The sequence below is a fragment of the Nycticebus coucang genome, chromosome 9 (assembly GCF_027406575.1).
Source record: "Nycticebus coucang isolate mNycCou1 chromosome 9, mNycCou1.pri, whole genome shotgun sequence".
Taxonomy (NCBI): domain Eukaryota; kingdom Metazoa; phylum Chordata; class Mammalia; order Primates; family Lorisidae; genus Nycticebus; species Nycticebus coucang.
This window is the reverse complement of record NC_069788.1, coordinates 74,482,083-74,494,047: the sequence shown is the minus strand read 5'-3', so window position 1 is coordinate 74,494,047 and position 11,965 is coordinate 74,482,083. Positions and strand designations below refer to the sequence as shown.

Genomic DNA, 11,965 nt, shown 5'->3' with positions numbered 1-11,965 from the left:
GTGGAAGTTGTCTGTGAGACGGAGCCTTTAACTTGTGGATTTTGACACAAAGTCCATGTAAATAGTGTCAGAATTGAATTGTTGGACATGCCATTGGAGAATGAGAGAATTGGTGTTCAAGACATCATTTGGTGCCAGAAAGAACAGAAGCTAAGTTCAACCTTCCCAGAAAGAAATTAATGATCTTGCCTTCTCTCTATTCCTCTCTGGTGATCCTTGCCCCAGTGACTGCTACTGCCTCTACCCAGCAGCTCAAGTTCAAACCTGAAAAGATTCCTCCCTCTCCTTTACCCCTTCTGGGACTGTCAGTGTGCCACGTTGATTTTCACTCCTAAACAGCTCTTAGATCTATCCATCCTGCCACCATTATCTCTCAACTTAGCTATAATCACCCTTTACTACAACAATCACAACAGCCTCCTATCAGGTTCATCCCCACTGTCTCTGTCCCCAGCAATCAATCTAACTTTCATCCTATTTCCATGGGATATAGGATCAAAAAGATTTGATCAAAAGATTTTGATCTTTTCAAAATTTAAATCTGCTCAGTCACATCCGAGGATTGAAAAGGCTCCAATGGCTTCTCACTGCTCCAGGCTAAGTGGCTGGCTACTCCACCCCTCCATCCTTAGCTCTGCCAGCACCCTAGGGTGGTGCTTGCCTTCTTTCAGACCGTGCTTGCCACTTTTCCTCTGACACAGAGCCGTATATGGCCTGGCCTATTCTTCTCCACAGTCCTATCCACAGTCCTAGTTAACTCCTCCTCACCTTCCACAGAGGTCACCCTGGGCTCCTGTCCAGGTCAGAGCTCACCTTTCCGCATCTTCAGGAGGAGGTGAGTTAGCATTCATACCAGTCCCTCCAATATACTGAGAGAGAGGGGAGGGTGGGCCAGGGCTGGGCCAGAAGCCTGCATGATCTTGAGCATGATGCCCCCTCAAAATCTGTGCCCAGTACTTCCCTCACCACACTCTATCGTCCTTGCCCTGAATGGGGACGTACCTGGGTGAGGGTTGTCACAACTCTGTGGTGCCTGGAAAGGGGCACCACAACCTCAAAATCCTTGAAGTCCTACTTTAATCTTGAAAATAGTTTGCCAATTTTGTATTTAACTCCATGATTAATCAATGGTCATTTAAATGTGAAGGACAATGTCTTGTTTCCCCAATCTTGGATTTGCTCAGGAAGGCATTCAGGTGTACACGGAGCCTCTTGCAGACACCATGCCCAACTGGAGAGGCAATCACTGGATTCCACATCAGGCATAAAATGACCAGATTCCAGCACTGGGACGAGCCACGGCCCTGGCTTAGTAGTGAGCTGCCTGGGTTCAAGTTCACCCCACTACAACCTAGCTGAGGGCCTTGGTGGATGAAAACTCTTTCTACACCTTTATGTTCCATATGTAGGGAGGGATAAGACAACTCCTGTTTCATGGGGTTGTTCTGTGAATAATGTCACACAAAGGGGAGCCCTCTGGACTGATGGGGCAACCAGGGGATGCACAGTTAATATTAGCTGTTAATACTCTCTTTACTCTTCACTCAGCCTTTTACTTTTACCTAGCCCACACCAACATGGCTAAAAAAAACGCTGGCCTCCTTTCATCCTGCCAGACTGTGAAGTATTTTAATTATTAAGCCTCGGTTAAATGTGCAGGGTGGACTGGTTCTGCTTTTCATGTTTCTTAATAAGTGGATTTGTTTCTGGAATCCCCAACTTTTTTTTAATTAAATCATAGCTGTTTAATGCATTAATGCAATCATGGGGTACAATGTGCTGGTTTGAAATATTTTCATCAAACTAGTTAGCATAGCCTTCACAGCATTTTCTTATTGTGTTAAGACATTTATATTCTACATTTACTAAATTTCAATGCACCGTAGAGGTGATCCCACCAATTACCCTCCCTCCGCCCATCCTCCCTCCTCCCTCCCAACTTTTTATATAAGTAACTGTACACTTGTCCATATAGGTTTATTAGCAGTACCCAAGTGTGGTGCTCAGATCCCAGCATGGGTATTCCCTTGTTAGACAAACTTTTAGGTCCCACCCTAGACCCCTTAAATCGGAAACTCTGGGGTGGAGTCCGGTGATGTGTTTCCACGGAGACGCATTGACTTAGATTAAAGTAAACTTGGCCTTAAAAACAAGAAAAACACTTTTGACTGTCCTTTGCCCCCATCCCCAGGTACCATGACACACTCCCCAACCCCCTCCGACTTTGCCCCCCAAAACCCTGCAAGGCTGGAGTGGAGCTGTTGGGGCCTCGGAGTGGCAGGGCGGTGACCACGCGGCCTTGGCCAGGGTCAGGCCCCCATTCGGGCGGGCGGGCGAGGAGGGCGCGCCGGGGGCTGTGGCGCTGGCGTCCCGCCGCGGTGGGAGGCGGCGCGCGCAGCGAGAGTGCCAGCCTCCCTCTCTCTGGGCCCGGGACGCGCTTCTGCGGGCTCCGAGGGCGGGACGGGGGGGGAGGAGCCGGGACGTGCTCTGCGGCCCAGCGCGAATGGCCTCCGGAGGTTTCTGCTACCGCTCCTCCTCCGCGCGTCCCCGCACCTTTCCAGCCCAAATCTGGGTCCATGCCCACCCCGCGCCGCCGCCGGGCAGATGGAGACGGCAACGGTGGCCTCCTGGCTTTCGGAAGCTCCGAGGGGGAGCGCTCCTGCCCGAGTCTGCCTGACGAGTGGGACTGGAGCCCGGAGCGCCCTGAAGTTTGGGAAAGGCAGGAGTGGAAGCGAAGGGATGCGCTGCACGCTCTCTGGGGGTGCGGGACCCGCCTCTTCGCAGTTTCCCTGTAGGCAAGTTTTCCTCAAGTGCGCGCTGCACCGGGGCGACACCCCAGAGCAGACTGCCGGGGTGAGGGTGGGGTGACAGGGAGCGCGCGTCTGCTACTTTCTGCCCCAGCACTCGGGATCTCGCTGCCAGGTGTTCCAGCGTCCGCGCCTCCCCGCCCCCGGCCCTCCCCCGTAGCCGGCAGGTTCAACCCAGAGGAGGTGTCGCCGGGAGCCAGCCCCAGGCCCGCATCCTCCTCCCACTCCGCCCCGGCAGCGGCAGCTAAAAGCCCGCGGCTCCAAAGTGGAACTGGATTCACTTCTTCAGCCAGGGCCGACTCGCCTCCGGGCGCCCCTTCAAAGGCCGGTGAAGTTAAGTCTCCAGAGGAGTCTTGAACCCGGGTTCACGACCCGTACAAATCTAGGGGCAGGGCGGTGTCATGGAGCTCTCTGGGGCGCAGCTGTCAGGATCAGCGCCCTTCGGAGAGCCCCCGCCGGCCGAGGAACAGCCAGCTACGGAGGCCCTCTGCTTGGAGGGTGGCGAAGGTGGTGGCACAACAGAGGCCCCGATCCCTGAAAGTCAGCTAGGGGACAGGTCCCTCTCCGGTAAGGAGGAGACTGCCCCCCAGGAGCAGGAGGAGCTGCTGGAATGCCGCCGCCGCTGCCGTGCGCGTTCCTTCTCCCTGCCCGCCGACCCCATCCTGCAGGCGGCCAAGTTTCTACAGCAGCAGCGGGCCTTGGGGCTGGGCGACCAGCCCGCCGAAGGGGCTGAGGACTCGCCACACAGCCCCGAAGGCTGCTGCGCCAAATGCAAGAAGCGGGTGCAGTTCGCCGACACGCTGGGGCTGAGCCTGGCCAGCGTGAAGCACTTCAGCGAGGCCGAAGAGCCGCAGGTGCCGCCCGCGGTGCTGTCGCGCCTCCGCAGCTTCCCCCTGCGGGCCGAGGACCTGGAGCAGCTGGGGGGCCTGTTGACTGCGGCGACTGCGGCCGCGTCCCTCTCCGTGCAGCCTCCCCGGCTCCGGCCGTTCTTTCAGCTCCCGGAGCCGAGCGTCGCCGCTGAGCGCCTGCGGCGGCAGCGCGTGTGCCTGGAGCGCGTGCAGTGCTCGGAGCCCTCGGGCGCGGGGGTGAAAGGCTCCGGCAGGGTGCTCTGCTGTCCCGGGCCCAGGGCGGTGACCGTGCGCTACACCTTTACCGAGTGGCGCACCTTCCTGGACGTGCCGGCGGACCTGCAGCCCGAGCCCCGGGAGCCTCAGCACCCAGAGGCGCCGTCGGGGGTCGCCAGACCGGGGTCCCAGGAAGCTGAGAAAGAGCTGGGCACCGAGCACTTCCACTTCTCGCTGTGCTTGCCCCCGGGCCTGCGGCCTGAGGACGGCGAGGAAGCGGGAGCACGCGGCGTGGCCGTCCACTTCGCTGTCTGTTACCGCTGCGCCCAGGGTGAATACTGGGACAACAACTCCGGGGCCAACTACACGCTGCGCTACGCTGATGCGCCCTGAGCCCCGGGCGCTTAGAAGGGCCGGGGGGCAGCCGCGCTCGAGGGCCTTGCTGGGGCGCTCTTCAGAGTATTGTGGATCTGGCGTGAGGAGAGCCTGGAACCATGACATAGAAAAAGGATGGAGCCGTTGAACCGTAAACTCGCACCCCAGGCGGCCCCTTGACTGAGTCTAGTGAGCGGGAGCAAAGCACTGAAGGTTCTCGCCACTTGGCACCTTCCTAGGTGGCCTCTCCGGTTCCCAGCCTGCATCAGAATGGGAAGACATCTCCAAGGCCCCAGCAGTAACTTCATCCAAGAAAAAGGCTCCCCACTCCTGAGCGTGGTTCTAAGACTTTGGGATTTGTTTTGAACTCTACATGTCACATTTTAGCCCTTGCAGCTTGCTGGAGACCTCTGGGAAGGACAAAATCCAGACACCGCGCCGAAGGAAGGTGCTCGATTGTGGGAGCACGCGTGGCACCCCTACACCCCTGGAAGGGCTATTTGTTAGAGAAACCGGGTGGGGGCTGGGCCAGGTCCTTATCTTTTTGCTGGAACCTGGGGAATATTCTCCCAGACTTGTGCGATTGTGTACAAATGTCCTTTTGTAAGTGTAAAGACCACTTGCACACCCGTTTAGGCTGTACTTTATATTTTAGGTTCCATGCCTTTTTTTTTTGCAGTTTTTGGCTGGGGCTGGGTTTGAACCCACCACCTCTGGTATATGGGGCCCGCGCCCTACTCCTTTGAGCCACAGGTGCCAGGTTCCATACCTTTGAGGAGACCTTGGCAATCAGGCAATCTCTGGCAGCTGATGACATGCGCACTTTAATAATCATTGAACAATAGTATTTGCCACCAGGCGGGTGGCTCACGCCTATAATCCTAACACTCTGGGAGGCTGAGGCTGGTGGATTGCTTGAGCTCACGAGTTGGACACCAGCCTGAACCAGAGAGAGACCCCATCTCTAAAAACTAGCTAGGCGCCTGTAGTCCCAGCTACTCAGGAGGCTGAGGCAAGAGAATTGCTTGAACCTTAGAGTCTGAGGTTGCTGTGAGCTTTGATGCTTCAGCACTCTAACCCAGGGTTAGAGTGAGACTGTCTCAAAAAAAAAAAAAAATAGTATTTTTCTCAAAAAAAGTCTTAATTTTCACAAATTTCTCTTTAAGCCCTCCTCTGTGATGCTGAAGGGCCCAAATTTTCCATGGTGGGCAAAAATGCTCTCTAAAATGTTTTTACAAAGGGTTCTGTGCCCTACCAACATAAGATGTTTGGTGAATTGAAATGGCAGAGTAATCTGGTAGGCCTTGGATGTGAGCTGCAAAGCCGGACACTCGGAGCCCAACCTCCTGTGTGTAGACAGATCCCAGGAAGCTGCTAGGGCACAGCGCCCATCTGGGTGGCAGCAGCTGCTGGACTGGCCATTAGCAAGTCAATGCCAGGGCCCCCTGTGCTGTGGTGACTTGATGGATGCTGAAATGTGCCCAGCAAGTCCATGGTGGTCAGACCCAGATGGGCCTGTGCTCCGGCAGGACTGCAGGGCAGGGTCTGGACTGCCTTCTTTCCTTGGTGCTGCTGGTTGTCAATACCGAGATGATGTGGCTGTGCATGAACTGGCAGGTAGGCATCCTGGTGACCAGGTGATTACTCCACCCCTTGGTCATACTGTAGTAATTTACCTTAAGAAAAAAAAAAGTCTTCCTAATTTCCAGCACATGGCTAGTATCATCAATTAGTTTTGGGACAGCCGTCTTTAAGGAGGGACAGTTTCACTGTTGCTCTATAGAACAGGGTTGGCACCCTATCAGCCGTGCACTAAACTTCATCCATAGCCTGTTTCTGTAGGGCCTATGGCTTAACAATGGTTTTTACATTTTTTAATTGTTGAAAAAAACTCAAAAGAAGAATACTATTTTGTAACACATGAGAATTATATGAAATTCAAATTTCAGTGTTCATAAATAAGTTTTACTGGAATGCAGCCATGCACATTCTTTTATGTGTTCTCTGTGCTGCTCTCGTGCTGCAACACAGACTTGAGTAGATGCAGCAGAGACCATATGGTGAAGTATAAAATATTTACTGTCTGGCCCTTTATAGAAATGTTTGCCAACCCCTGCTCTGGAGAAGTATGATTTTTCTTAAACACTATTTCCTTAGAATTCGTTAAACTGAATTTTGCCACTTTAAATAAACCTCTTTTGGGTAAAGGTAAAAACTGTTGCTGTTACTATCAGAGTAAATTCTGTTAATCTTGTTCAGAGTAAACACTAAGACACTAAGAGTATAATTATTATACTGGGGGAGGAGGGAATCCACCTGCTGCCTTCTTTCACCTGAGAAATAACAAAACAGAGCAACTGAAATGCAGCACCCATCTGAATTATCTTCAAATTACAAAACTGCCAGATACTTTTGTGCCTTAAAATGTGGTATCTTATGCTACAAAAATATTTTGTTTGAACTTTGGTTTGGGGTCATCCCTCTGACTATGACAGTGTTTCCCAAAGTTAATTGATCATGGGAAATTTTAAAAATTTATTGACAGGAATCCATTATGAGTTAATGAATTATCATTTATACTTGGAGTTAAGCAGACTTTAAAAAAATGGTCACATTGATGAAATAATTTGCATGTGCTTATAAAAACTGTATAACAATAAAAATAATAATTATTAGACTGGCACTTCTCTGTAACTAAATATAAATGCAATCAAGCCTTTTCATGCATTACCCAGCTATCCTTGGGCCTGGTATGCCATTTCTTAAAAGTGTGTTATTGTATAATAACAACACCTAGATAAAGACATTTTGTATTTTTCTTATGTGTTTATAAATGCATTTTGGTTTGAAAATATTGATAATGCATATGGGCTATCACACAATTTGAAAGTGCTTGCTTATATGGCAATAATACAATATTTTGGGTTGTTTTGGGATTATTTAGAATTAAACTAGAATGAAGTGAGGAGCCCAATACAATTAATGATCAAAATAGAGATCTTGTCTAGTATCCTTTAAAATGGTAACCTATTATAATTTATCTAGAATAAAACCCATAAGAAGTAAATTAGATTTTTAAGAGTTATACACAGAAGATTTTTTATCCCTATAAAAAACCACTATTGATTTTCAAAACTATATTGTGGAGTTGAAATGATTAACTTTGAAAGAACTTAATAATATCATGAGCATCAAATATGGACGTTAGAAAAGGAAATCTAGCTTTGTTTTCTCTCTTATTCTGTCTTGGAGTATAGCTCTTTAAAAGTTCAGAGCTTGGTAAAATACTTTAACAACCTGGCCTTTCACAGATGGTTGTAGGCTTTCAAGAGTACTAGCACTGGCAATTTTTAAAATGTCAACTTTATAAAGTGCTGACTTTTCGTTGCATACTAGTAGCAAACATTTTGAAACATGAAAACATGAAAGAAGATTATATAGGTTTTAATTGTTTTTGAAAAGTTATTTCAAAGGAAGGGACAATACTGACCAGAGTCAGGAAGTATTTTAAGAGTGTATTTCCTGAAAGGAATAAACATACATACCAAAAATGAAATTTCTACAACGCAGCTAGTGCTTTTGTGCAGCAATGTTAAAATCTTACCTGGTTCTAGTGAATACAAACTAAGTTCTTCTCAGCTGATTTGATGACCTTGTCCTCCACCAGAGAGAGATTCTAGTTTCTTCCTTGGATGAAACAAGTGAGTCCATGGATCACTGGGTGAGGGAATGTTGGGTGAAATACTATATGTCCCTATTTAAAGAGTTTCAGAAACAGTGGCCAGAAAAGAAGCAGTTTATACAGAACACAATGTTTCCTTGAAAACCTCCAGGTTTATAGCCAGGCATAGCAGCATGCACCTGCAATCCCAGTTACTCAGGAGGCCGAGTGGGGAGGATCACTTGAGCCAGGAGTTGAAGACCAGCCTGGGCAAAATAGCAAGACCCTTTCTCAAAACAAAACAAAAACAAAAACCCTCCAGATTCTGAAGCAAAGTGATCCACCAGTTCCAAGACCTAACCTTGAAGGCCAGGATTCTGCATCAGGAAGTGGTCACTGGACTCTGGGAGCCCACTGAGCTCTGGGAATGTTGAGAGTTTGTCCACAGGGAGCAAGGGCCATGGCTTGGCTGCCAACCAGCAGCAACTGGGTGTGAGGCATTTTTTTTTTTTTTAAGAGACAGAGTCTCACTTTGTCATCTTCATTAGAGTGCTGAGGCATCACAGCTCACAGCAACCTCCAGCTCTTGGGCTTAGGTGATTCTCTTGTCTCAGCCTCCTGAGTAGTTGGGACTACAGGTGCCCACCACAACACCTGGTTATTTTTTTGTTGCAGTTGGCTGGGGCCAGGTTTGAACCCTCCACCCTCAGTATATGGGGCCGGCACCCTACTCACAGAGCCAGAGGCACTGCCCAAGAGTGTGAGGCATTTTTATCCATGAACCTCAGCTTTAGGGATATGAGATTTCTTCCATTATGTGGGCAATGAGCTTTCCATTCTGACCAACCCCTCACTTATAGTATTCTTTGGTCTGCCCTGACCCTGGGCGAAGGCTTCCCTGGAACACTGTGGCTCTTGAGCCTGTTCCTGAGTAGCTGCAACTATTTTTAGTAGAGATGGGGGTCTCACCCTGGCTCAGGCTGGTCTTCCACTCCTGAGCTCAAGCCACTCTTCTGCCTCGCCTCCCAGAGTGCTAAGATTACAGCATGAGCCACCATGCCTGGCCTAAATGTAGATTTAAAGTTGACAAACATCAAGCACTTCTTTTATGACAGTCCTAAACCAATAGGAGTGGGAGTGGGGTGGGGGTCAGGGATATTTGAAAATGAACCATGTGTGGTGATATGTGCTGGCGAGATTTGCCTAGTGAATGTAATAGAGCAGTAGAAATCTACTTAAGTCATGAGTTCAGAGCAAGTTCAACCAAGAACTCCACATACATACAAATCTTATATACATGTATACGGCAAGGTCATTTTCCAGTAACTTATAAGACATGTAGGGAAACTGGGCCAGTGCACTTTCTCCCTGGTTGTAGTCACTCATCCCATCCACGCTGTTGGCATTTGCTCAGGCCCTGCCCTTTGAAACTTGTTACCTGAAGTCATTTCCACAAAGAGTCAACGGCATCCTAACATATGCTGAAATGGGAAATTTGGTCTGAAAATCTGGACTGAATAAGGAGTGAGGGCAGGAGGATTTCAGGGACTAAGCTTGAAACATTTAATCTCCAAGTTGAAAACTTCAGTTTCAACTGAAACAGACTGCAGACTGCTTTTTGTAAGTAGTGACTGGTGGCTTGTCTTGAGGAAACATTTAATACAGCAGATGGGAATTATATGGTCATGGGAAATTAATCCTTAGAGAAGCTGCCTTCTAGTGCTCTCTGAGGATGTGTGGTTTCAGCTCTTCCCCTGATGGCTTTGGGAACAGAACTCTGTCATCAGGAGGCTGTTGTGGTGCAATTGAAGTCACAGCTTTTAAGCCCTCACTAGGTGAAAGAGGTCACTATTGCACAAAGAGAGAACACTAGATTTTTTTCTTAAGTTTTATATTATTTCAAAAGGAATGTGGGACCCGAAGACAGGGACTCACACCTGTAATCCCAGCACTTAGGGAGGCCACGACAGAAGGATCACTCCAACAAGAGTTGGCGACCAGTTCGGGCAACACATGGGCAACATTGTGAGACCCATCTCTACAACATTGTGAAACCCATCTCTACAACATTGTGAAACCAATCTCTACAAAAAATAAAGTTAAAAAAAAATTAGCTGGGTGTGGTAGCACATACCTGGAGTCCTAGCTCCTCGGGAGGCTGAGGTAGGAGGATTGCTTGACACCAGGAGTTGGAGCCTGCAGTGAGCTCCAGCCTAAAAAATAAATCTAAAGCAAATTAAAAAAAAAAAAAGAAAGAAAGAAATACAGTGAGTTTGTGTTCAGAACCACATCAAATAGGCTGGACTGAGCGTTCCATTTTGTGTTCCTTTCAAAGTGGGTTATGTGTAATGGTTTTTATGTGCACAGACTTCAGACTTGTTTTTGATATTGCCAGTAAACCGAGAACCCCCCTTGACACCCAGGTCACCATTAGATGCAGACCCCCAGGTCAGTTGAGTTTCTGTTTGCTTTATTAGGATTATAAACATATAGATAACTTCCACTAAGTATGAAGGTCCCAGAAGATCTGTGAATATACTTGGATATTAAATGGTAGACAAGTGCTTAAAAGTGAAATGCACAATATGTTCTTTGGGAAAAATAGAACTTAGTACACATTTAGAAAGGTGTGAGGGTCCCTCCACTGCATCCCAACAAAAAAACCTGAACTAGGTGTCCCTTCTGTTACCAGAATCCTGAGTTATTTTGGGCTGTACTGTTTACCAGAGACTCATTCCGGATGCATTTATGTATTGGAGCGATGTGTCCTGGAAGACTGGCTTTTTTTGGCAGAGGAAATAATGGCTTTAAGAGGGATCATAAAGACATCGAGATCTGGGGCCAGGGCTGCCCCTGGCTGGCACGACTGGCCACTTTCTAGAGCCTGGAGAAGGTGGAGAGGGACAGAGCCTGCCTTGGGGTGCCAGCTCTGCGGCTTGTCCTCTCTGACCACTGCAGACTCTAGCCTGGGCAGAAGTGTGCCAAAGTCTGAAGTCAAAGGCAGAACTTTTTTAGCCTTTGCTTTTGACTGCCAGCATATCCAGTTGATTCAGAAGGGGTGTTTATATGCAGCCATCATTTGTCAATTTGCAATAAAATTATTTTTAAAAAGGTGTTTGTACTGTCTGGTTATTAGAGCCACAGGTTTCAGTAACAACTCAGCAGCGCGAGAGGCAATGGGGATGTCCTGCGATCAGTTACTGTTACAGGATAGTGGAGGGTGGGATTGCAGGGTAGGAGAGACCTGGTTTCATGTGCCCTGGCTTCCTCTGTGAGTGATGGTCTCGGGCCAGCACTACAGTATCACTGGAATGTCTAGGTCATCTCTTGAGGGTCTGAAAGTGTAACTTAGCTTAAGGTGGTGTCAGTCTGGAATCCCAGAACTTCCCAGGAATGCTGCCCGTGGAGGGCTCTGACTTGTCAGTGGTTCTCGGAGCTGGAGCAGAGGCAGCTGTGCACTTCTGCTGGTGGCACAGAGTCTGACCTTCACTGAAACCAAATGAGCGAGTGCTGGTTTATCAGCTCTGCAGCAGTGACAAGAGTGGGTCACTATTTTGGACTGTATATTCTTATGTGATTACATGGATTTTTATACAGTTCCTTCTAATAATGTGAGAGAAAATAACACTACATGTATTAACCTCCCTTTTAAGATTTCTTGAGAAATGTGCCCAGTGGAATTTTAGGGATGAGTAACAGATTTCTGTGAATGTGGTGTTTGACAGTGTTTAACTAAGCTGAGAACTGCTGCAGTCAAAATCCAGCCCTCGTGTTTCTCCTTGATTTTTAACAGGACAGTTACATTCTTGTTGTTTGAAAATACCTTTTAAAGTCTGAGAATTTTTGTGTGTGTGCGTGCTCTTTCTGGTTGTTGAATGACTGTACGATTATATTTCTGTATGCATTATACCTAAAAATTGTTGAACCAGAGTTCTAGTTTGAATAAAGTAAATTAGTTGGTACTTTAGAAATCATCGCGAGGATTGGGGGGGATGAAGATAGGCTGGTTAATGGGTAGAAAAATACAGTTAGACGGAAAGAATAGGTCCTTGTATTTG

General features: G+C 48.2%; 1 protein-coding gene across 1 annotated transcript; it reads left to right on the top strand.

Annotated features, from left to right (window-relative positions):
• Positions 1-2,481: 2,481 nt before the first annotated feature.
• Positions 2,482-9,974, top strand: PPP1R3G (protein phosphatase 1 regulatory subunit 3G). The gene has a single exon (XM_053602318.1). The coding sequence runs from the start codon at positions 3,209-3,211 to the stop codon at positions 4,262-4,264; it is 1,056 nt and encodes a 351-aa protein (XP_053458293.1). The 5' UTR covers positions 2,482-3,208; the 3' UTR covers positions 4,265-9,974.
• The last annotated feature ends 1,991 nt before the right edge of the window (positions 9,975-11,965 follow it).

What these genes read in the sequence shown, in the direction of transcription:
- PPP1R3G (XM_053602318.1), top strand. Translation starts at nt 3,209, where the DNA reads ATGGAGCTCTCTGGGGCGCAGCTGTCAGGATCAGCGCCCTTCGGAGAG.